The 25,354-nt window shown below is 31.3% G+C and overlaps 3 protein-coding genes across 11 annotated transcripts in view; 2 read left to right on the top strand and 1 right to left on the bottom strand.

Annotated features, from left to right (window-relative positions):
- The first annotated feature begins 4,045 nt into the window (after positions 1-4,045).
- LOC127064085 (poly(A) polymerase type 3) lies at positions 4,046-12,441 on the top strand. Of its 6 annotated transcripts, XR_007781579.1 has the most exons (13): positions 4,046-4,569; positions 4,902-5,131; positions 5,239-5,482; positions 5,705-5,809; positions 5,907-6,057; positions 6,146-6,357; positions 6,537-6,834; positions 7,208-7,384; positions 7,489-7,610; positions 7,699-7,869; positions 7,962-8,060; positions 8,440-8,552; positions 11,044-12,441. XR_007781579.1 is itself a non-coding variant. In XM_050994620.1 (12 exons), the coding sequence occupies exons 2-12, from the start codon at positions 4,926-4,928 to the stop codon at positions 8,491-8,493; spliced, it is 1,839 nt and encodes a 612-aa protein (XP_050850577.1). In that variant the 5' UTR covers positions 4,046-4,569; positions 4,902-4,925; the 3' UTR covers positions 8,494-9,707. The 6 variants fall into 6 exon arrangements, 4 of the variants coding, with proteins under 4 accessions (XP_050850577.1, XP_050850579.1, XP_050850578.1 ...); XR_007781580.1 differs by lacking the exon at positions 7,962-8,060; XM_050994620.1 differs by lacking the exon at positions 11,044-12,441 and having other exon boundaries at positions 8,440-9,707.
- Positions 10,924-25,354, bottom strand: part of LOC127064088 (odorant receptor 82a-like) — a 56,097-nt gene continuing 41,666 nt past the window's right edge. The window contains exons 1-7 of one of the 2 annotated variants that reach the window (XM_050994636.1): positions 14,664-15,616; positions 14,029-14,314; positions 13,603-13,702; positions 13,109-13,219; positions 12,881-13,036; positions 12,717-12,777; positions 10,924-10,968 (exon numbers count right to left, since the gene is read on the bottom strand). In XM_050994636.1, coding sequence (XP_050850593.1) covers positions 12,727-12,777; positions 12,881-13,036; positions 13,109-13,219; positions 13,603-13,702; positions 14,029-14,314; positions 14,664-15,126 — 1,167 coding nt within the window. In that variant the 5' untranslated portion in view covers positions 15,127-15,616 and the 3' untranslated portion in view covers positions 10,924-10,968; positions 12,717-12,726. Of the gene's footprint in view, positions 10,969-12,716; positions 12,778-12,880; positions 13,037-13,108; positions 13,220-13,602; positions 13,703-14,028; positions 14,315-14,663; positions 15,617-25,354 lie in introns of those variants that run through there. The other variant, XR_007781583.1, reaches the window with a different exon arrangement.
- LOC127064084 (relaxin receptor 1-like) lies at positions 16,081-22,786 on the top strand. 3 transcript variants are annotated; one of them, XM_050994618.1, is made up of 22 exons: positions 16,081-16,401; positions 16,784-16,828; positions 17,012-17,131; positions 17,245-17,316; positions 17,409-17,511; positions 17,597-17,668; positions 17,757-17,828; positions 17,899-18,042; positions 18,151-18,219; positions 18,307-18,378; positions 18,450-18,521; positions 18,603-18,674; positions 18,895-18,966; positions 19,269-19,340; positions 19,428-19,498; positions 19,589-19,750; positions 20,198-20,343; positions 20,638-20,788; positions 21,131-21,260; positions 21,383-21,573; positions 21,949-22,110; positions 22,250-22,786. In XM_050994618.1, the coding sequence occupies exons 1-22, from the start codon at positions 16,314-16,316 to the stop codon at positions 22,396-22,398; spliced, it is 2,307 nt and encodes a 768-aa protein (XP_050850575.1). In that variant the 5' UTR covers positions 16,081-16,313; the 3' UTR covers positions 22,399-22,786. The 3 variants fall into 3 exon arrangements, with proteins under 3 accessions (XP_050850575.1, XP_050850574.1, XP_050850576.1); XM_050994617.1 differs by having other exon boundaries at positions 18,289-18,378; XM_050994619.1 differs by lacking the exon at positions 16,784-16,828 and having other exon boundaries at positions 18,289-18,378.

The raw sequence follows: 25,354 nt of genomic DNA, 5'->3' as shown, positions 1-25,354 counted from the left end.
AAAATATTATAACCGAATAGAATAAAAAAAAAAAATTATTCCCCTAGATGCGTACGACAACTTTAGACGCTACGTTATGTATTAATTTTATAAACGCAATCCAAAGATTCTGTATATATTTTTGGCAATAATAAATATTCTTACTATACATCGTTGTATTTTTATTTAAAAATATTCATTACTATGTTTTTTTTTTTTTTCTATTCATTGTATAATATTCATTTTACATATAATATATATTTTGTTTTTTTTTTCTATTCATTGTATAATATTTATTTTATATATATTTTATATATATATATAAAATTCTAAATTTTCAATTCAAATACGATATAGATTCTCATTATTCGATCACTACGAATTTTTACACCAAGTCTTACAATTCTAAAGATTAGAAAGTCTGTTGAGTTTTCTTTTTTCGTTCTTGTTATTTACAGATAAAGAAGATGTAAACAAGTGAAAAACAAGTGAAAAGAAAGAAAAAATAAGTAAAAATATATATGACGTCATGCATTCGTCAGAAAAACATCAACCACTTGACAAAAATATGTTAACCACCAAGGAAAAACTAATCTTTCAATTCGTTCTTATATTCTGTTAAAATAAAAATTAAAAAGATCTCGAACATTTGTAAAAAATTACAGTTTATGTTTATCTTGTATTAAAAACAATTAATAAAAACAAGAAATATAAAAATATAAAAAATATAAAAAAATATGTAATAAATATAAAATACAAAAAAATACTTCCAATATTCTATATTCTATGTAATTATTTATATTATTCTATATATATTCTATATAATTATTTATATGAATATTATTATAAAATTATATTATATATATATATTATATTATATTTATATAAATATTATAAGTATTATATATATTTGATTAAAAGAGAAAATAAAAATATATGTGTAAATTATATATTATATTTGTACGAATTCCCAATGAGTAACTTTCTGAAAAACAAGAAAAGTGAAAGGGGAGTATCAAAGAGAAGCTTAAGAAAATTTTACACCAATCAGAGAGCAGCAAACGTCTTCCCAGAATAAACATACCTAAACTTTTCAAAGGTTTATAACAATGGACACGCCAGGTAAAAAAAACCCAATTGGCTAGGATGCTCATGACCAATTGAGCTGACCAATCAGGAAAGCGACTAAATGGCCCCTACCATTTTGGTTACCATATAAAAGCTGAAAATTTTTAGTTTTTCGTCAATTTGATTTTTCAAATCTTTAGCTAATATTGCTGCAGAAGAGAAATAATCGAGAAGAAATAATATTCAAGAGAAGTAAGAAAAAGAAAAATTCGAGAAACATCAGTTTCTAAAATTATTGTAAAATAAAAAACAGTAACGAAGTTGAAGTTAAAGTGTACAAAATGTGGAAGAGGAATGAAGCCAAAAATAAAATTAATCATATAGATCGTAGTAAATACGTAAAAATCAACAATGTACCGAAGAACTGGACGGAATTTAAACAACGAAAACAAGGCACTGTGAGTATTAATTAATTGTTGAAAGTATAGTTTAATTCTTAATCACGAATTCGGTTATTCTATAAGAAACTATCCATTTTTCTTTTTCGATACGCGAAACTATCTCATATATTATATAAATAAAATCTTTTTAAAGATATTCAATATAATTAAATGAATATACGAAGAACGTGTAACGTGTTAATTTTCTATACGTATATTATTTCATACGTGAATTAAAACTAATGTTAAAAATCTTGATGTTCATTACAAGAATGTAAAGTAAGCCATCTTCAATTTGAACTATTATTTAATATAGAAAAAATTGTTCTTTTCTAATTCAATAATATCGTACATTGATCTCTCGGTTTACGATAACTTTTTTTTTTCTTATATCGTTTTAGTTTACGCGATCTTATTTTTATGTAATTAGAAAATATTTTTTCTTTTTTGGATATTTATTAAATTAAATTATATGTCAGTAGTACGAAATATACTTTATGTAATTTCGCAAATTATATCGTAAAATTAATCCTTTACTTATATAAAATTAATCCTACACTCGTATATATAATGAAATATATATTAAACGAAACATCATTACTTAAAATATTCGTAAAAATCACAAAAATATTATAAAAAAAAAAATACTTGATTCTTTTTAAATATAATACTATCAAAGCTAACAAATAAGTATTATTATAATTTTTCTGAATCTTCATTTTTTTCTTCTTTCGTAAATCTATAGAAAAAATAAATATTTTTAAAGAATAAATTTTGTTTATAAGATAAAATCATTCCGTAGGAATATTTTGTATAAACCGAGAGATGATTAGCTTACATTCATTTTTATACATTTCATATAGAAACGTACGAAATACGTTTATATAATAAATAATAGATGATATTTTTCAATAATATTTATCGAATATTCTTCTATATGAAACATTTATATTAGAAAAATTTTTTTAATATTTCTTGTTCATAACATATAGTATTATCGATTGCAATTATATATGAAACAGAATATCGGTCAGTAAAATGGCCATTATATCGTTTTTGATCAAAATTCAGTAACAAAATTCTTTCACGAAATTATATTAATTGATCGCCAAAATCATTCGATTTGTCGTTGTTAGATTATTTTATAATTATTTTATAATTATTTGATCTATATCAAAAATCAAGTTCACATCAAAAATTCGTAAATTACTGAAAAGGTTTGAAACAAATTTCGATCGATCGTCGATGAAATTGAACCGCTATTGCGTGAAATTCTTATCAAAAATAAAAATAAAAAAAGGATATCGTGCAAAAAGAACAATAATTACCATTTGACTTACATTGTGTTTTATGTACATTTGCGAACAATCATACTATACGTTAGACACACACATATACACAATAAAGATATAAAAAAATTTTTTTAATTTAATTCTAAATTGAAGGAACGTTTTATTAAAAAAGGGAAAGAAAAGAAAGAAAAAAAAAGTTCGGTAACTATTATTGAAAAACTTTATATTATATAAAGAATATATTACGTATGTTATTCATATATGTGTATCTTTCTTTTCTTTCGAGCTAATATTGAAAAAAACTTTTTATGGTTCTTATAGCTTTCTCATTAAAATTGATTATGAAAGAACGAGTAGAAAATTAATTACGATTTATTAAGAACGAAAGTAACTAAAATGCTAATAGAACCTTGTGATTATGTACTTCGTATATAGATATGAACTTTCTATGAACTTAAATTTATAAAAGAAATGAACTTTTAAGTAATTAAAAGTTGATTAAATTGTTATATGATTCTACCGATTCGATCAGTTTTATTTTAAATATACGTGTGTGTATATATATATATTTTTCTTAACCTTGAAACGTGCGTATCAAGATTAAGATTCCTAAAGTTTCTATAGTCCATAATCTAAAAGTAAAACTTGTTCAATTTGAACTATTAATTAACACAAAAAGAAAGAATTATCTTTCTTCTAATTCCATAATACCCATACATACGTAAATTCGTAAGCGACCGTTGTGTAAATTATTATTAACTTCGTATATGATATATAATTTCGATCGAAATAGCAATATATACGTCGGATAACATCGAAGAATATAATCCAAATATTAAAGATACATACTTGTTACTGTCGAAAATATTTCATAAATTCTTCCAGCAAAACGAAATAATTGTTATTAGCATTAATCCGACCGTCTGCGAACTTCTTCAAACTTACAACGATCACATTCGGCTTTACTTCCAATGCACGTTCGATAATCGAAATAATACTCGAAAGTAACTTCGATTATTCGATGAATATTCGTATTAATCGTTTAGAATCTTTATTCCCTTTTCATTTAACTATTCAGTTTCTATCTGGATAGAAAAAAAATGGAAATAAATATCAAAATTCACTTAGTTAATGCAAATCCAATAAACATATTTTAATGTATATATATGGAGTAATTTATAATTAATAAAGATGGCGCGACGATCGTTCCTAAAACGACGCTAACCAAGTACGCCACCAACTAGCGGAATATCTCATGGTCGAAGCAAGCCGTCAGAGGACGCCATGTTTATAGTGTAGGTGGTGTAGTACGAGGATACGTGTTATTCATTATTTTCGACTAAAAAAAAAAAATATAAGAAACCGTTACGTTATTTATTTACCTCTTTAAAGATAATAGAAGAAGTCTCGGGTGCTTACAGGGTGGCTTGAAGTGAACAGTGCGATATCTCCAAAAAAAAATTCGAATATTTTCTTTTATTCGCGCATTCGAATGCATGTCCGACGCGAACGATCTACAAACTGCGGACATCGTTCTTTATGAATTCTTGTTGCTTCCTTCTAATTTGTTTACAACTTCTTCACATTGCTTCGCGATTAAGCAACGCCCCAAGAACCTGCGTTTCACGCTAGGAGTACAATTCCCTTTTCAGGAATCAGCTGAAATCATTTATAGGGGCCCTATGTTTCCTTAATGCAGGCATTTCGGGTTTTTATAACCTGACAACGCGATCAAAACGTTCGCTTTTTATCTTCAACATGTCTCTGTATCTTTGACAGAACAATAAGCGGTAAGAATCAGAGACTAGCTGATTCTTTTTATCTCCTAGTAGGTACAATTCAATTGGATTAAGTAGATTTGAATATTACGTTTCTTTTTTTTTTTTCCTTTTTTCTTTCTTCTTCTTTTCAACATTGTAATAATGATAAAGTAATAATGAAGCTTCTTGAAAAAGTATCCTATTATAATAGTATATGCTTCTTGGATGCGCGTTGAATCGTATTCGAAAGAAAGAATTGTACCCTCTTTACGTACACTTTTCTTTTTCTATTTCAGATAATATCTATGTTAGAAAATTCTTTAGACCGTTTGTAACGATAAATCAATTGTTTTCTTTTATAGCAAATTACAAATAATAAATTCAAAATGTGGCCAACCCAACCGGTTCAATCCAATACCAATAATACGTCCAATGAAAAGAACCTTCGTACATTGGGGATGACATCGGCTATTAGCGTAGCTGAACCAAAACCTAGTGATCTTACTAGAACAAATGAATTGAAAGAAGCGTTAAAACCATACAATGTATTTGAATCGGAGGAAGAGTTAAATCATAGAATGGAAATATTAAGGTAAAGTTTATTTGTATTAATGAATAAATATATGCGGATTGAAGTAATGTATTTGAAATTATTATATGAAGAATGTTATAATTAATATGTTACGTTTAATTGTACAGCAAATTAAATGCTTTGGTGAAGCAATGGATTCGAGACACAAGTATTGCTAGAAATATGCCACCTAATGTCGCAGATCAAGTTGGTGGTAAAATATACACCTTTGGTTCATATAGGTTAGGTGTTCATCACAAAGGTGCTGATATCGATGCCTTATGCGTTGTCCCAAGGCATATATATAGATCCGATTATTTTACATCCTTTTTTGAACTGTTAAAAATGCAAGAAGAGGTCACAGATTTAAGAGTACGTAAAATTAATAATACGGTTCCTATTTAATACTGTGTTTATGTAAATTTTATCTTTTCATGTAAATTGCAGAATAGTAAGTACTGTATAAAAGACTATTAGAAAGACTGTAATTTGCTTATTTATAAGAAACTAAATTGTGACTGTGCTGTTGCTTCATATTTACAAAGATTTTTTTTTTTACATATAATTATTTACTAATCATTTTTCTTTTTATAGGCTGTTGAAGAAGCATTTGTACCCGTCATAAAAATGAATTTTGATGGTATTGAAATTGACATGTTATTTGCAAAGTTAACGTTAAAAGAAATCCCAGACACTATGGTATGTGATTTATCATATTTTTAACAAAAATTTGAATTTAAATTTATATTATATGAGAAATATTAGATATTAATTAAGATATACATTTTGTTGACAGGATCTCAGGGACGATATGCTATTAAAAAACCTTGATCAAAAATGTGTGAGAAGTTTAAATGGATGTAGAGTGACAGATGAAATTTTACGTTTAGTACCTAATATAGAAAATTTCAGATTGGCACTTAGAGCTATAAAATTATGGGCTAAAAGTAAGTATATAAATGATAGTTATCTATTAAAGAATTTTATAATAAAAATTACAAACTAAACGTTTTCTCTTATATTCATATTTTCCAGGACACGGAATATATAGCAATGTATTAGGATATCTTGGTGGTGTGTCTTGGGCAATGCTAGTTGCTCGCACGTGTCAACTTTATCCTAATGCTGTAGCCGCAACTTTAATAGAAAAATTTTTCCTCGTATTTTCTCAGTGGAAATGGCCACAACCTGTCCTCTTAAAACAACCCGATACTGTCAATCTAGGTTTTCCTGTATGGGATCCACGAGTGAGTTTTTAAGTTTTTTATAAATATTTTTCTCCAGAGTAATTTTATTTATTCCAATAAATACACTCGTGACAATTGTTACAATTATAATTCTTATATAATTGATTTTAATTTTTCGTTGTTCAAGAAAAAATTGTACATAGCTTTGATGTTAATAAATATAACTATAAATTTTACAGGTAAATGTATCCGACAGATATCATTTGATGCCGATAATTACTCCGGCATATCCACAACAAAATTCCACATTTAACGTCTCCGTATCAACCAGAACAATCATGCAAGAAGCCTTTGAAGCTGGTTTATCAATAACGGAAGAAATTATTATGGGAAAAGCGACCTGGGACAAATTATTCGAACCACCAAACTTCTTCTACAAATACAAACATTATATCGTATTGTTAGCAAGAAGTTTAACACCAGAAGATCAACTCGAATGGTGTGGACTGGTTGAGTCGAAAATACGTCATCTGATAGGTAAGATGTATACAATTGTAGATATGTAATATGTATATAATTATAGATGTAACATTATAATTATAATATTTACGTAGATGTTTCATTGATATTTCTTCATTAATTTTATTCATTAATTGACATGAAATTTGCCATTACTCAAGCAAGTTCATTATTTAAAACATTTTCCAAAATAGCTCTGTTTTATGTTCGTATTAGTTTATCACAGGATTATATGCAGCAACTACAAAGCGTAAAAATAAAACCGTCTTAATCTGTGACCTACTTATTGATATAATTGTAAATATAAAAATAGAATTATCGTTATTCCTATTATTTCAATACTAACAATTCGCGGATGCCAATCTGGCAAAATCCTAACTCTTTGAAACAGGTACGCTGGAAAGAAATCCTCACATTACTCTGGCACATGTTAACCCGGAAGCTTTCCCACCATTGGAACCAGAGCCAGATAGACAATGCTCGATGTGGTTCATCGGTTTGCTCTTTGCGAAGAGCGAAAATTTAAATGTTGATCTGACATATGACATAAAGTCATTCGTAGACGCAAGTAAGTAATATCACATATCTCATCGTTAAGAATGTTACTGTAATAACAATTTGTCGCGTTATGTATCTTCATAACTATTAATTCCTGCATTATTAAAATTTCAGTCGAAAGGCAAGCCGAGCTAATAAAAATGCTCAAGGATGGCATGTGGATAGAAGCGAAGCATGTCAAAAGGAGAGACTTAAACACATACGTTTCTCCGTCGTTATTAAAGAGAGAGAGAAAGGTTTGTATTTGATTCGCATTCTCTCGATACTTGTTCGTCGATTTTAAATCAACTTTCGTTAAAAAGACATGAATTTTTTTTTGTTCAGGTATCCGGCGGTGTTCATCGAAATGGAAACATAGCGGGCAATGGAAACAATGGTGGCGTTTCCCCAAGAAATCAAGGAGACGTTACCAGTAGAAAGAGACCATCGGATCAAAGTCTCGAAACGTTTTCAAAAAAACGAAAAGTTAATGAAAACGATCAACAAGTAACTCAGGTACGTTTGTACTTTTGATATAGAGTGATAGAGATAGGTGGTATTACCAGAATATTATGTCTGTATACCGTACGTTCGAATAAAATGTTCAGGGGGAAGACGGGTCGTTAGTGGTTCAAGCATGCGGAGACGATAGCAACTCTGGGTTTAGCCTGGAAGAATACAAACAGACTCTAACAACTGCTAAGGACGTAAGACATTGTACATATAATGAACAATAGACATCATAAAACAGGATTAGGTAACTACATGTAAATCTAGAGAATAGTAGGTCAGATTATTTCAGAACTATTTTGGAAGGGTTACGTTGATACGCGATAGAAATTATCTACGGACAAAGGTAAGGAGCGGATGTTTGAAATAAGACGTTACCAACTCTTCCGCTTCTTTCGTACGCTTTTTAAATAACGTCGCTACGTAAACCAATATGCTTTATATCATATATATACATACATACATGATATACATATACATATATATATATATATATATGTATATATATGCATACGTGTAGAACTTTGCGCATATATATATATATACATACATGTTTTATTAATTCAAATGTTACAGGAAGGGCCTACAAACGCGTCTACAGTAGCGCAAGAAGGATATGTATGTACTTGACCACTAAAAAGTTACTACCTCACACCGATCCACAGATGTTCTTCTGGGCCATCTAGACTGTAAGCACTTTTCACGCAAAACCATCCACTGTCCACTGTAAGTGTCCCACGTTATATAAAAACAAAGCAACACATTGAAGAAAGAAAAAACAGAAAGAAAGACAGACAGACCAGACATACAACCAGGAAAAGCTACCCGTTGGAATCGATCGATAAGCGATTATATGTGAAAGACGCGCTATAATCTTAGTGTTTATAGAATTATCGTCACGAGTCAATGGGAGCAATTAGGAACGAAAAAAAAGCCCGTACGGTTATGCCAGTGTCAGTGTTTTCACTCGATCGCTAAACATAACGATTTTGATTTAATGACTAAGTGAAAATTTTATCGCTGCCCTTCAGACTAATATTTTTATTTTTTTATTCCATTTTGTACATATCTCTTAAGGTATCTCTCTTGGCCGCATAAAAAAGACAGTTCAAAGTCTAAGGAAATGCATTAAAGTAGAAGAAAAATAGCAATATTACTTATGCAAAGAGAAGTATATTCTTGTACACAATACATTTCTTTAGCTCATAGATTTATAAGTACTCGTCTTTTTTCTGCTATCTCTTAAAACGTGCCAAGCTTATAATTTAGCTTCAAAATAACTATTTAAAAAAAAAAAAAAGGAAATAAATAAAGTCTTAAGAAAAAAAAAAAGCAAAAAACAAAAAGAAAAAATAACTCTCTTGTAAATAGTCGAATAACGTCCTCTGAAGAGAAAAATAATTTTATATTTTTAAAGTTGACATTACAAATAATGTTTTAGCTTTCCTTTGTTGTTGTAACAAAGCTATAACACTATTCGTGTCGAGTTTCAACTTTAGAAATATAATAATAAAACATGACGTTCTTTTCTTAATTTAGTATAATTTGTATAGATACTGCAGTGTAAGTTTAGATCAAATATTATTTTATGTAAGCGCAGGTTTTTTTTCCTCCCTTTTGCGTTTCTTTATGTTTTCTATGTAATATGGTCTCTTTACGATGAAATCGTCATGCTGTGATCAGAAATCACTGGCATTGGCATAATACATCTATGTTTCATTTACAGAGGCTATGAATAAAATATGCGAGCGAATTTCATACGGTTCTGTAAATGAAACATCTTAAGTAGACCATTGACTATTTTGCTAAATATTCTGTTGCGCAAATAAATTTCGTATAAAATCGCTTCTTAGTCTTTATTCCCAAAAACGTACGTATTGCCTGCCCTAACTAAACACAACAAAGACATCTGCATGATTCGCATCACTTTATCATTGGTGGGTTTTTTGTCAGATGTTAAAACTGCCTTCAGTCCTTAATTATTTATAGTTATAATTATTAGTTCCAATCCTTTCCGATCATACAATCTCCTCATTCCTTGAAATCTGTGTTAAAGGCATGTCGATAATCAAACGTCCCGAGATATTTGATGTTTTAGTATTTCTTTTTACTTTCACGATTGATATGAGTGTAAAAAAAAAAAAGAAGAAAGAAAAAGAACAATGGAATATTTTTACAGTACTCTATCGCGTTGTACTGTGTAAAGCGCGAGAAGAGAAACAACACAACTCTATCATTTTTCAATTTCACATTTATTACATATATACATATATATATATATATATATATATATAAATAAATAAATATATATATATATATATATATATTTATCTTCTCGTAGTTGTTATAAATATATATCACTATGCAGCACATAATATTTCCTTCTTCATTTTTCTTTTCCTTTTTATTACATCATACATCAACTACAAATTAAGAATCGATCCTTTTTATTTTTGCTCGACGACTATCCTAATTATAAGAAGAACCTTAAAGCTTCATTCGACGAAAAAATAGAACGAGAATATGCTGCATATAATACGATAAACTGTGTTTTATAATTTCTAGGAAATTATACTATTTTAATTATATTTTCATTACCTTCATTGAGATCCATTCTAACGATTCTTTTGTAAAACAGCAGAAACTTAATATACATGCATCTTCGTGAAAAAGACAAAAATAATATATATATCGACGTAGTTCGTAGTTCACTTGTATTATATTTTTAATTTTATTTCTGTTTTTATCATTTACTTTTCTTTTTTTCTTTTCTTTTTTTTTTTCTTCGAGACACCGTTCGACAACGTAACTTAAAAATTCTTTTTCTTTCCTATTATTCTATAGTTTTGTTTGTTCTCTAATTCGTCATTATTACATTGTAAAATATATGGAACGTGAGATAGACATGTCTGTATCACATCTTCGAATCACTCACTATCCACTCTTTCGTCTACATCGATTCCCTTACAGAAAATGTCGTCTATTTGCCAAGGTTACAACGACAAGGCTTTCAATTTATTCGATTAACGAAGAAGCGTTGTACTCTTACACCATTAAACCATGTTCTCATCCTTCTTCTCGACGAGGCTCCTTCCTCCATCTCTTCTATAAAAAAGAAAAAAAAAAAAACGAAAAAAAAGTGCTGAAGGTGAATCTAAGTTTTGTTTTTTTTTTTTTCAGTGTACAAAACATACAAAACATACAAAAATTAAATGAATTTCTTGCGAGACATATTATCACATACGTAGCAGCCGACACACAGCACGATCTCGTGTCTCGCCTAGATTGCATCGGACATTGTCCTTGTATTTATAAATTTAACTATTATACACATGAGTACAGTCATACATACACACATACAGATAAATAGATCGATTCGTGCATACACATATGATATTACAGTACATAACACGAACACATACGATTAAACTTGATATGTTACTACATAAAAAGATTATATATATATATATATATATATATATATATACACATACATATATGTATATATATATGTATGTATATATATATATATACATGCACATGGAAAGACACATACAAACAAATAAATAATGCATATACGTAAAATACATCGTGAACGATACGCAGAAGACACACAGAAACACACAAAGTTCGCGATGAATAAAAATACGATTTTACATGAGAGAGAAAAAGAGAGAAAGAGTGAATAAAGTACGAGTGAAATTCTTACGAATGCGTGTATCTAGATTTGTTTGTGCGTATCTCACACATTATGCACAAACACTCACGAAACTACGAATGAATAAAATGATGAGAACAAAGTAACTTAATCGATTCGATATCGTCGTGTTAAACATTTGTAAATGATTTGTATCGCGTACGATGCGCTAGATAAATCCTTTGCACGATTTCTTTTCTACGAAAGATTTATACGATATTATTGTGATACATATTTAGCATGCGAAAGACGGCGAAATGACAAGTGAGAAAGATAAAGCGTATGTCGTGTGCGTGTGCGTGTGCATGTTGTGAGAGTGTGAGAGAGAGAGAGAGAGAGAGAGAGAGAGAAATGAAAATGAAAAAAAAAAAACTGACATAAAAAATGAACAAGCAAACATGTAACATTAATTAGCGTCGTCAAAAATGTTCAAACGAATAAGTGTTTTAAATGTAACGACAATGCCACACGGCTCGATCGATTTATCGAGCACATCGTACGTACGAGAGAAGTTATTAATTATTATTAATTATTATTACTATTAATTATTATTATTATTATTATTATTATTATTATTATTATATCTATTATTATTATTATTATTATATTTTATTATTATTTCTATTAATATTAATATTATTATATTATTATTATCATTTATAACGAATCGAAGTTCACCAAGTAGAAATAACGTCGGCAAGATCCAACGTGCTTCGAACTATTGCAATAGAGACGGAACGAATTATTTATCGAGAAGCACAAAAGAATTCATCTTTTTTAGCTCGCTAAACTGTACACTGTATGTATACACTTCTGAAATAAACAAAAATAAATTTTCTCTTAGTTCCTTCAGCCAAAAAAAAAGAAAAAAAAGAAAACGATATTGTAAAAGACGTCTCGATCGCATTCTTGCAGAAACGATCACGATTAGTAAAAAAAAAAAAAAAAAAAAATTACGAAAAAAGATTCATTCTGGAGGAATGCGAAGAACGTTGATCTCTTTTTCTTTGTCCTCTACTCCTACTCTTTCCTTTAGCGTCCCTAGCGTCTTACGGATTTATAGAAAAACCATAGAAATTGTATATAAATGACATATATACATGTTCTTGCATTTTATTTTTAACAAGCAGAAAATTCGATCTAAATTTAATCTCACTTCACATTTGTTACGTGATAGTCCTCAAAACCGAGAGATAGGCCATAGAAGCTTTCATGATCTATAAAACAAGATATAAAATATAAAAACGAAGAAAAAAGAAGAAGAAGGGATTGAGTCTTTTTTGCGGTCGTCGAAAAAAAAAACAAATTCGTCGAACTTACGACTGCAAAAGTTTCGAGAGAAAAAACGTAGAATTGTCCAGCTGTTAGATAAGAAGGTCTTCTCGATCGAGCGATACAAAACATCATCGAACGTATTTCTTTTGCGGGTAATTCGTACCAATTCGTAAGATAACAACCCAAATCAATGGCGCTACTCTAAAAATGAAATTGTGAAGGTTCATCTTATAACAACGATTTTCTTCGTTCAACTACAAACTCAAAACTCACCTCCTCGATCAAACATTCTCCTAAAAAGCAATAACAAAACGCCAGAAGTACGACAGCACAGGAATATAAGACGAAGTGTATCGTGTTTAGATCCTTACCGTTCTCCGACGTCTAAGCGTACACACGTATACGCACAAACATACGAATGATTTATTAGAAAAAATATTTTACAAGATATAACCAATGAAATTATATCTACTTAATTGTATATCTCATTATATGAAATGTTATATTAAATATAAATGTTACGAATGATGTCAAATCGGAACAGAGATCATTAAAGTTTTTTAATCATTCATATTCATTTCTCGCTTTTACGAATTAATAAAAAGGTAGTAATCTTTATTAAACATTGCGTTCTATAAATTTTTAATGAAACGACACGATAGTGATATTTTGTAGTTATGGAATCGCGCTAGTCATCGAATTTCATTTCTTCTATAAATCTTTTGAATATATACGTACGTATATATAAACAGATTATTGTTTATTACCGTGAGTAATTGATAGGCCACAACGCAGAGAGAACATATCAAACCTAACGTCTGCACGAACATGAGAAAACTGAAGGCATTCTTTAAAATCAAAGCCAATCTGCAATAAAAATATTAAAATCTGCGAAATCCTTCGTTTGAAATGTGCCAAGAAAAGAAAAAATAAATAAGAAAGAGTCCAACGATCTCATTTATCTAATAATTTGTTCAACGAATTAAAAACATGTTAATTCGGAAAACTGTTCGTAGAGGATCGTAATAAAATTGAAAAAATGAGAGAAAAAAAGAGAATTTATATCGTCGATGACGTTTCATCGGCGAAAGAATAAAAATTAAAAATAAATTTAACACGTCTCCTTTATCTTATCGTTCTTTTTTTTTCTCCTTCTTTTTCTTCTCTTTCTCTCTAACAAAATCGAATCTCACCTTACGAGTTCGGCGTGTCGATCGATCAGAAGTTTCATTTCGCAATGATGCTTTCCCATTTCTAGATTAACGTTTTTCAAACGATTTCCAAGAATCGATAATTGTCCGCATAGATAAAACGTCAAAGTGACGAGAAGACTGTCCGCACCAGTTGCACCTATGGTTAACATAGTACTGGCTGGTATCAACCAGATACAGAACATCGCGTACTTACGCACATCTGTCACGTCGTAGACGTAATTTATTCGTACTGGTAACTCGTACGGAAGCGTGCAATTATCGAAATCTGTGAAGAACAACAAAGTGATATTTATATTATTTTCGAAAGATATTCGCGTCGATCACTGATCGCTATCCCGCTTGCGGTAATAATCTTTTCGTTCTTAAGAAGAAAACAAGAAAAAAAGAGAGAGAGAGAGAGAGAGAAAGAAGGGACCAAAAAAATAAAAATACGAAGCCAACAACGTTAGTTCGAGATCGAGTTTACAACATCGATCATTTTCTTAGGATCTATGATCGTACGAAAAAGATTTCATTCGACGAGTTCGGTAAATATAAATATGTATACATATTGTTATATTATTAATTGTTATAATATTATATATGTATAAATAATATTACACAAGGAATCTTACTGGAAAGAATACATTCGAAAATCGGTTTGCAGTAAAACAAAGTGGGAACGAAGAAAAGGGACGTTGCCGAGGACGTTGTAAACATAGTAGCTGCCATATTATACCAAACGATTCTTTCTTTTTCGTTATTCGTTTGATATAATCCTCGGGATATATCTCTCTTGACGATCTCTAAGATTGGTAAAACTAGATGCATCTTCCATCGAAACATTAAAGCTTTTAAGACGATCAATATAGTTGGTAAAGAAAGCGTCACGTTTCGAAGAGTTCTGTCGAGATCGTGCAAACTTTGAAAAAGTCCAACGAGTTCTAAACAGGTGAATAGGACAACGTAAACGACGTAAAAAAAGAAACGAAAATCATTAGGATTTTCTGGCCAAAGTCCTGGTAAAGTTAGAAGCCTTTTACTCCAGGTCAATACTTTCTCGTCGTAAAAGAATTTCGTGTATTGTTTTATTCTCATACTTCTTTTTTTTTTGCTAATTGAATAACGATTATTTCTTCCTTTTGTTGTAAGTCTGTAGTATTATTATCTATTTAGTAATATTAATTAATTAATATCTAAGTAATTAATAAAGTGGATTTAAGATTTCAGAGGTAGTTCGCTCGTCGAAGGTCGCTGAAAGACTGAAACATATTTTGGCGTTTATCTTAAAAGGAAACCTTCGTCGAAAATAAAGCAAAACAAATATCGATAGGTAGATAGGTTATTATGTACGATCGATAAAGTTTCCTTATTAACGAATCGTTTACGTATTCTTGAGTTAGTTTCTTACGTTTTCACAAAGTTATCAGAGTAATAGTCGAATATGGATGAATAGTTTATGCTTCGGCACGAACTAAGAGATTTACACGTCCAACGAAATGTAATTTCTTACAAAAGTTTTTCGTTTCGAAAGAAACGTGTAGTAATAATCGTGAAAGATAGATGATCGTTCAAACTGTCGCTGAAAGATTACTTCCTTACGTTGTAGTTCGTGACAAAACGTTTTCCTCGAATATTATACGAATAAAATGTTTTCTCGCTTTTGAAGATATATACGATAATAATTCAAACGAATAAATTTAGAAGTATTTTACTAGTATCTTTGATAATGATATACGGTGATAAACCAATGAAATATATATATATATGCAACGTTATCTAATACATCGTTATATCTTCTATAGGTATAATGATTAAATGCAACCAATCAAGTTTAAATGTTTACCTTTGGATATAAAGATCGAAAGTGGAAAAAGTAGAAAGATTTCTAAAAGAAAACTAAAAATATATTTGTGAAGGAGTGAAAATGTATGGTAATATATGCGATAAAATGAAGTGACACGCACACACACACAAAGCAAAAGAATCGTACGTTCGATCGATCGACAAAATTTGCAATGAAATCATGCGAATCGTCGAGAAAGGAAGGAGGACTTGCACGAGGACGAAGAGCGCGTGTGCGTGCGACTTGGAGCTTGCAACGAGAAAACGAATGCAACCAGTGCTATACGGTCTTGTGTCGAGAGCAAATCGAACACGTGGAAGAATAAAAATCGACGAGAGTAGTGTTAATCAATATCATCGATCGTCTTCATTTTAACGATTAAAAAAATTGTCGAGATTGCCGGAGTATCTTTAGACAAAAGTTTTACCGTCAATGAACGATGTTATACCGAAGGATTACAGCTATCGGTGCGTCCTTGATCCTAACTGTCTTCATGCTCTTCCTAATTATGTATTACTTTAATCAAAGTAAGTATAATCATTTATATTTCACGTAAACACCAATTACTTTGTATACTTATATAATCTTTTTTATCTCTCTCTCTCTCTTTCTTTCTCGCTCGCTCTTCGAAAAACGTATTACGAGTTTTATGAGATTGCTTTTACGTGTAACGTGTTTTTCGAGATTCGAAACGTTTCGAACTATTCTCGATTAGATAAAAACACCCTTCAGGACAAAAAGCCTGATGTAATTGTACGATCGATTATACGAAAAAGGCAATTTAGTAATCAAACGAAATGGAATAATACTGTATTTCAAATGATAAAGAAATATATTCGAGTTAGAAATGAATCGAATTCATTTCTATAAATCAATCTTATTAACTTAATTTAATCTTACTTTCTGTAGGATCGATGAATCATTCACAGTCGATTCGTACAACGATGATGGACGGTAAATTGATTAAAAATTGATCTTTTCAAATTGACATTATCTGTTATTATATCGAGCAAAAAAGAAAAATAATTAGAAATTTAAATACGTCATAAATCGACATTGGTGATCATTCGATTATTAATTTATTTGAGAAACTAATGATTTTATTACTCAGCTGTATTATTCAAATCCTGATTATAGATAACTGTCCAATCGGTACGTTTCCCTGTTTGAATAGTACAATTTGCAAACCGCAAAGTAGTTGGTGTAACGGAGTAGAGGATTGTCCGTACGAGGACGATGAATCAACCGAGTTGTGTGGTAAGTTGCGACGTAACGAAGAAAAAATAAAACAGTAAAAAAAGAAAAATATGAAGATGAAACAATCACTTCCAATTTCTTTTAACGAGATAAACAATTCTTTCGCATTGTAGTCGATTTAAACGGAGATTGGAGTTGGTTCTTTAAACAGGATAAACTTGGAGAGATTCAATATAAAGATTGTGGTAATCAACGTTGTCTTATTGAAATTTCCTTTCGTATCATCTGTTAAACAAAATTAAGTATCTTTTTTGATTACTTTTATTATCGTTTATAGAGATCGTCGACAGTCCCGTAGGATGCATTTACAATCAATGTCATGCGACTTGCAAAGGATACGAAGAAATCCCACGGGATTTGTCATCGGAAATCGATCGATTGTACGATTCTATTATCTTCTTCGTTTATTTCATTATTGTCTAGAGAAAAAAGAAATATCGAACGCATCATTTTTTTTTTTTCTAGAATTTTAACTAACAATTCCATAAGAAGTATTCCAGCCGATGCACTCGCGAGATACACGCGGCTGCATTTGTTGTAAGTTATTTTTTTAATTACTTCTTTTTTTTATCATATCCTAAATTACTCGCATTGCTTTTATCTATATTATCATCCATTTTTATAGATATCTCGATAATAATAATATAACCGAGATAGAGGAAGGAGCCTTCGTAAATCAAGCAAATTTAATTTGGCTGTAAGTAAAGATCTAAAGTTTATAGTTATTAACAATAAATATTATATCATAAATATTATCTCTCGATTAGTATCCTATCGGACAATAAATTAAACGTTATCGAAATTGGCGATTTCGCTGGTCTAATTAATTTGGAGACTCTCAGGGCCAAGGACAATCGATTGGTGGCAGCTGATTTGTCAGATTTCGAAAATAGTTCGAGTATGGATTTGATGTAAATAATTACGTATTATTTAATAATAACTATTTCATATAGGTATCTGTATCTACATAAATGTATATAAAATTCGTAAGAACGCGATCTAGACTGCTTTTATTTCAGTGACTTTCGTAAGAATTTTTTAAACGAAACCAACTTCGTGCTCCCACGATTGCCGGTTTTAAGAGAAATGTAAGTCTTCGAAGACCCTTTATTAAATTTAATAACTGATAACGATGACTTATACCTCGTTATACGTAGATTAAAGTTACATTGCAGAATGTTGAGTGAGAATCATTTCGAGAGCATCACAGCGGACATGTTCAAGGGTGTGCCTGCTTTACAATCGTTGTAAGTACTATCATTAAACAAATTACTATGTGCTTCTATTAAAACAAAAAGAAATAATTGTTTTTACATAGGAACTTGGAACGTAATCACATAAAGACCATCGACGAGAATGCTTTTAAGAATCTGAAACAACTTCTCGAGCTGTAAGTATTCGAACAAATCGTTTTACATCGTCATAATACCGTGACACTAATAAATTACGATAAATAAACGGATTTTTTCAGTAAACTGGCACATAATTATATCACGATCTTGCATTTGAACGTATTTAAAGCTACGGTAAATCTCACGAAACTGTAAGTAAACCGTATTAAATCTTCTACGTGCCGCAAACGTATTTACTTCTACTTATACCATCGCAGGTTACGATTAAACGTAACGTCACGTATCTTAATCTAATGAAAACTGCATCTCTTAATCGATTTTCTTGACCTTAATATACTGTTTTTTTTTTTATTTTTCTCTCTTTTTTCTTTTTTTTTTTCAATGGATTATCTGAAGCTTTCGTAATTGCAGATTGATCGGTTATAATCCGATCGAGGATTTCTCTATGGATGTGCTGATTCCTCTGACGAATCTACGATCACTGTAGGTTTTATTTCGTTTTAATAATTCTTCCCTCCAGGAGTTGGGTATTAATCGAATTAATTTCGTTTTTTCTTCCTTTTCTTCAATCGACCATATAAATCAAGATTCTAAAACAAATTTATTCGAGTTCGCTTTAAAATTTCATCTCTCATTCGTTGTTTCTAATTATATCCAACTCCGTTTCCGATTTCCTCTTCTTTTCCTTCCTCTTTTTCTTTCTTCCCTTTTATATATATATATATATATATATATATATATATATATATAAATATAAAATATCTCTTTTTCTTTTTTTATTTCAGCGGAGTCCAAGAGATTAATATGGACAATTTAAACAAGGACTCGTTCAACGTGTTTGACAACTTGGACTTTATGTAAATTAACTCGTATCGTTATGAACGTGATTTTCGTTTCTTTGCTTTGTTTCTATCTATCCTCTTGCTCGTTTTTCTTTCCGACAGATACTTTCAAAAATTTCATTACTGTATGACGTTTGCATCGATGGTACAAAAGTGTTCGCCAACCAGCGACGGTAAGTTACAATTTATAGATTTGTACAAGTGAAAAGAAAACAAAGTTCTTACATCGTATCTTTATTTATTTTTTTTTTTTTGGGAAAAAGGTCTTTCGTCCTTGTCGCACTTGCTAGGGACAACTATGTTGAAGGGTGCAGTCTGGGGAATATCCTGCATAACTTGCATAGGCAATGCACTTGTACTTTGGGAACGATTCACTGCGAAAGATGAGAATCGTGTTTTGAGTATCCTGATTCGAAATCTAGCTGGTTCGTAATCAAAATATATTCAAGGATTTAATATAAAATAATAATTTCATTTTAAAACACACGCACACACATATATATATATTTTTTTCATTATATTATTTTATTGATTAATATTAAATCTTGGTATCGGTGAAAGTCATTAATGAATCAATAATAATAATTAAGAATATTTATATATTGATAAATAAAATATATCAAATAGCTACTGATTAGTTTGAATACGTTCTCGAACGATGAAATAAATCATTAAAGGAAAAAAAACCTTTATAATAAAAGGTATGTAACGCTATATGCCTCGACACAGAATGCTATTCTACGCTTCGCGATATTATTAACCGATACGATTTACAACACGGCGTAACGATGATCCACCGACGATATGAACCCAACTATAAATCATAGAACCGTTGGCTATAGCAATAGCATTGTGCGTAATCCCTTTTACAGTGTCCGACATGCTGATGGGCGTATACTTGTTCATAATCGCTCTGGTAGACTTGCAGTTCCGTGATAACTACAATAAGGAAGCTAGCTCATGGATGTCCTCTTGGGTGTGCACCTTTCTTGGAGTTTTAGCGATGATCTCGTCAGAAGTAAGAACGTCGTAATTCTTATATAAATCTTTCTAAAATAGTTATTTATAAGTAATAACTTTTATCAATGGTTACCAAGCGATTTAACGTTCTTCGTTATTATTCAATTAAAAAGTATACAAATTATAGAAAGAATATATAAAACGTGTGAATCCATATACGTATATATATATATATAAAACTATGAACTACTCAATCAAATGAAATTCAGATAAGAGCCGAGAGAAAAAACATAGGCATCTCTGTTTAATTAAATAAATATCTAACTAATTGAACGTTGAAACGATCTCTAAGGTATCAGTGCTTATCCTATCGTTTATGTCCGTTGAACGATTCGTACTGATCGCCGCACCGTTGAAAGGTCATCGTGCTATGAGGCCACAGACAGCAGCAGCATCGATGATGTTTATATGGATCACTGGTTTTATACTCGCTGTAATTCCAGGTATATACGCACACACATATGGTAGATACAATGTTCGTATAGATTATTCGCTGAGCTATAAAGACTTTCTTTCTATTTCTCTTTCTTCTTTTTCGTTTTCTTTTCTTTTCATTTATTTCCGCTTATCGCGAACGTAAAATACAATTTGTCGTTTAATCAAATTCCTCGTGGATTATTTTCTTTGAGTATCATTCGTTTTTTTTTTATCATTGTATTATATCATATCAATTATTATAGGCTATACTAACTATAAAGATACGTCGTTTGAAACTATGACGGTACATCGTCTGATTCTCGTTTCTTTCTAATCAAATAATATAAATGATAATATCTATTACACAGTCATTCTATGGAGAAACAGCACAAGATTTTATGGGGCGAACGGTATGTGTTTTCCATTGCACATAGACGATCCTTACTCGATCGGATGGCAGTATTCCGCATTCATATTTTTAGGAGTTAACTTGTTGGGGTAAGAGTCGACAATATCCCGTTAGAAAATAATTCGTTGGTTAATCGACGGAACTCGAGTTAATACGATTTAATCTATTTCGACTAACGATACTCCCATTGAAACCCGATTAAAATACGCAGGCTGATAACTATCGGATACGTTTATGCTGGCATGTTCGCAAGCGTTTGGAAAACTCGTCACGCAACCCCATTATCAGTCGGTGATATGGAATTTGCTTTAAGATTCTTCTTGATCGTCTTAACGGACGCAACTTGTTGGGCACCGATTATCGTTTTGAAAATCTTGGCCATGATGAGGTATCCTGTACCAGGTATACATAAATCTATCTAATTTTCTATCATGGTGATATATGTAAAGTAGTAATGATAGTGCTTTCATAAGATTCTTTCATTCTCCTACAGAGAGAGAGAGAGAGAGAGAGAGAGAGAGAGAGAGAGGGAGAGAGAGAGAGAGAAAGATAGAGAGAGAGAGAGATTTTTTCAAAAAAATATTTTCTCATATATGTACGACGATAATAACAATGATAATATCGTTTTAATACGATATACGAATAGATATATTCTCGTTGAAAGGAACACACGACAAAAGTACCGAACTAGGCACTATGATTACTTTCGATTTACTATACCGACATATTTCATCGATCATTTCTAGATCTTCCAACGATCACACGCTTCCTTTCTAGCGGAACTTCACGCCTGGGTCGTCGTATTCATACTTCCCGTAAACAGCGCTGTGAATCCACTCTTGTATACTTTCACAACACCGAAATTTCGTGAAAGATTACTTTATATCGATTGCTTGAACAAAATAAGAAATTACGTAACGAGGAAACACTCGTCGCAAGGTTTGTATTAACCATTAGAATTAACCAGATTCGAAGTAACGAAGAGTAATTGAAAATATCTCGTTTAAATAGGATGAATATGTCTCCGTTAAACTATGATATCATTTTCCATATATTTTTTTCTTTCTTTCCTTTTCAGAGTCTCAAATGTCTATTACATCCAGCAGCAAGAATCTAATGTTCTCGATAACGTCTAGTAAGAAGAACGATCCCGAGAAGATACCATCATCCTTGATGATAGTAGAAGATGATTGGAACGACGAGATTATGCGGCGTATCGTGAAATAATTTCGTTCTATTTACAATTTCTTTTCACGAATCGTCCGTTACACGCTTAATACCGTTTCACCATGTTCCGATCTAATGAGATTTCGGCAAAGATTATAATAATATTCCATGGTAGCTACGTCCTATAATATACTATACATCGTAGAACGGAGCTTCTTAAAGTATTAGAAATAAATCAGTATATGCGGATACATATATAAATAAGATCTCGTCGAACATTCAATGGGAAAACTCGGGCTCGTTTCAACCTGACCACGAGGATATCCGCCTACGTGGAGAGATCGTGCTTTATGCCGTTCATAAAATATTCCAAACGAGGATCGCGAATGCATTTGCAAAATTTATGGCACCGTCTCAGATCTATCGGAGAATCGTGTTCGGCCTGGCGACTCCGTTAGAAGCAAAATATACTTGCGAATATTACTGCCGCCACTTGTTGTAACCCCCTCATACTCCTCCTCCTCCTCCTCCTCCTCTTTTATCTCTACTGCCCTCTATTTTCTTTCTCTCTTTTCTCCGCGACTACACACTCATTATTTTTATCGTCATCGAGAGAAAGGGAAATATCTCTTTTTGAGTGTCGCCTCGATCTACGTATCTGTCCAACTTTTCAACGTAGGATAGATTTGATATGTATTTACACAAACGTGCGTATGTATGTGTGTGTGTGTAGATATATCTTTCTCTCTTTTTCTTTTTCTCTATGTAAACATCGTAAATTTATCTCATATATACACCCCAAGTAAAATTTTCTTGCTAGTGATCATTCGTAAAGATCTAACGGAGCGATTATCTCGCAAAATAATTTTCCCTTTGAAATTGAATAAGAAACGAATCGGTAAGGAAGCGGCACCGATAAAAAAATTATAATCAACCTATCGATTCCGTGCTAACGAGCCGGTTAATTCCATTAGTTCTTCGAGTATGGTACTCCTCGATCGTTAAGTCCGAAGGTGTAACCCGCTGAAAGCGATCGAAGCCGACGTGGCTGCTATCGTAAATCATCGAGAGGCGATAGGAAAAAGAAAAAAGAAAGAAAGGAAGAAAAAAAAACGATAAAAACGAAGAAAAGAAGAAGAAAGGTTCGTCCTAAGAATCATCTGTTCGAGTGACCAATGATTTCAAGGTAATTTATGGTGGTTGGATAGCCGATAAAATGAGACAGTTAAAAAGTATCGACAATCGAGATACTATTTTCCAAGTAATTTTCGAATTCGATGTGGCTGTATGTATTATGTAAGCATAATATAAGTAAATTGATTATTACCAGTGATGTTACAGTACAGTACGTTACAGTACAGTACGTTATAATATTTTCTATTATCGTAATAAGTCCTTTTAGTAATTCTTTGTGCAACAACCTTCTGAAGGTCTTCATCTTAAAGTTTCTCATCGAAATCACGATGTAAAGTCGGAAAGAGAGTGAAAGGCCGCTCCAGATTCGTTTGCAGATTCGAGACGAGAGTGTTGCGCTAAGAAAGAGTGTTCGACGAGGAGGAGGAGGAGAAGGAGGATGGAGAATGATGATGTCGAAAGCGCATGCCACCGATTCGTTCATCTTACGACTCGATCGTGCGAAAGGAATAACTTCTTCTTTGGCGTGGTACGAATATACTAAAGAGAGAAAATATTAATATCACAGACAATTACTGTTTTTCATTCGTATGTTACTTATCTTGCATACTATGTGCCGTTAATAAACTGAATGATAATAAATAAGTAAAAATAAAGAGATAAATAAAGAAACGAACAAATGGAATTTCGAATTTCGTTTCTACGAAAAGAACGAATTTTAATATTATTAGTTAATTATATCCTTCGATCATGTTCCTTACTTTCTTCGTTTATATAAAAAGATAAAGAATCATTCAGAAAAAAAAAGAAAAAAAAAAAGAAAGAAGACGAGTTTATGAATTGGAACGATTTCGTCGCTCGCTTGATCGTGCGAATTAATTCCCGCTCGATAATAATATTATACGAAATTAGTTATATTCTGAAAAAAATAGAAATAGAAATATATATATATATATCCACGTTTACTCGAATAAATTGATACTCCTATTAATCCTGTAGAAACGTTGATATTTACAGTCTCCCGAGAAGAAGAAGAAGAAGAAGAAGAAGAAGAAGAAGAAGAAAAAGAAGAAGATGAAGAAAATGAAGAAGAGAGGGTCTTCTGTCGTCCCGAAACGTATATTAGCCGATAAATATTCGGAGAAAGAGAAAGACAGAAAGACAGAAAGAGAGAAAGAGATAGACGCCTACGACGAAGTGTAGGGGTAGCGAAGCGTGACTTTCTCGCTGGCAAACGCGACCAAAGCCTCTCGACTTAGAGAATTGATCGCGAGCTAAAGTAAAGCAAATTGACTGGGCGACGTATTAAATACTCTTTAACGGCCATCCAAACGTTTCCTGGAGAAGATTTTAGAACATTTCAACATGGCCCATACAACAAACTAAAGAAGAAGAGTCTGTCGCCAAAACACACGAAAAGCATTGGACCGTCGCTCGTTAAATCACGTTACCGCATGCTACTAGTTACGCAGGACATATACACTCGCATACAATCACAAAAACACACGATTTCCGCATTGTAACTCTTCTCCGCATTTTTCTCTTCTTCTCTTTCTTACTTTCTTTCTTTCTTTCTTTCTTTTTTCTCCTTTTCTTTTCTTTTCTTTTTTTTTGTCTTTCACTCTTTCTCGAGCACATTGAAATTCGTGGAAGTAGTGGGTTAATTAAACACGCGTTTTTTTTTTTTTTTCTTCTTGATCCACCACGGAAGACTATGCAAATCGAGTAATAGATAAATACGTACGTAGTTGCGTCAGTATCGTGAATGAAACGATATGATAAGATCGATAGCTGTTACCTTTCTAACGCTAAGAGATTAAGAAAGATTACTGATGAAGAGAGAAAAACGTAGATATCTCTCTCTCTCTCTCTTATTTTCTTG

This window comes from Vespula vulgaris, chromosome 5, assembly GCF_905475345.1.
Source record: "Vespula vulgaris chromosome 5, iyVesVulg1.1, whole genome shotgun sequence".
Taxonomy (NCBI): Eukaryota; Metazoa; Arthropoda; class Insecta; order Hymenoptera; family Vespidae; genus Vespula; species Vespula vulgaris.
Note: the sequence above shows the minus strand (reverse complement) of the source record. Positions and strands in the feature narration are given on the sequence as shown.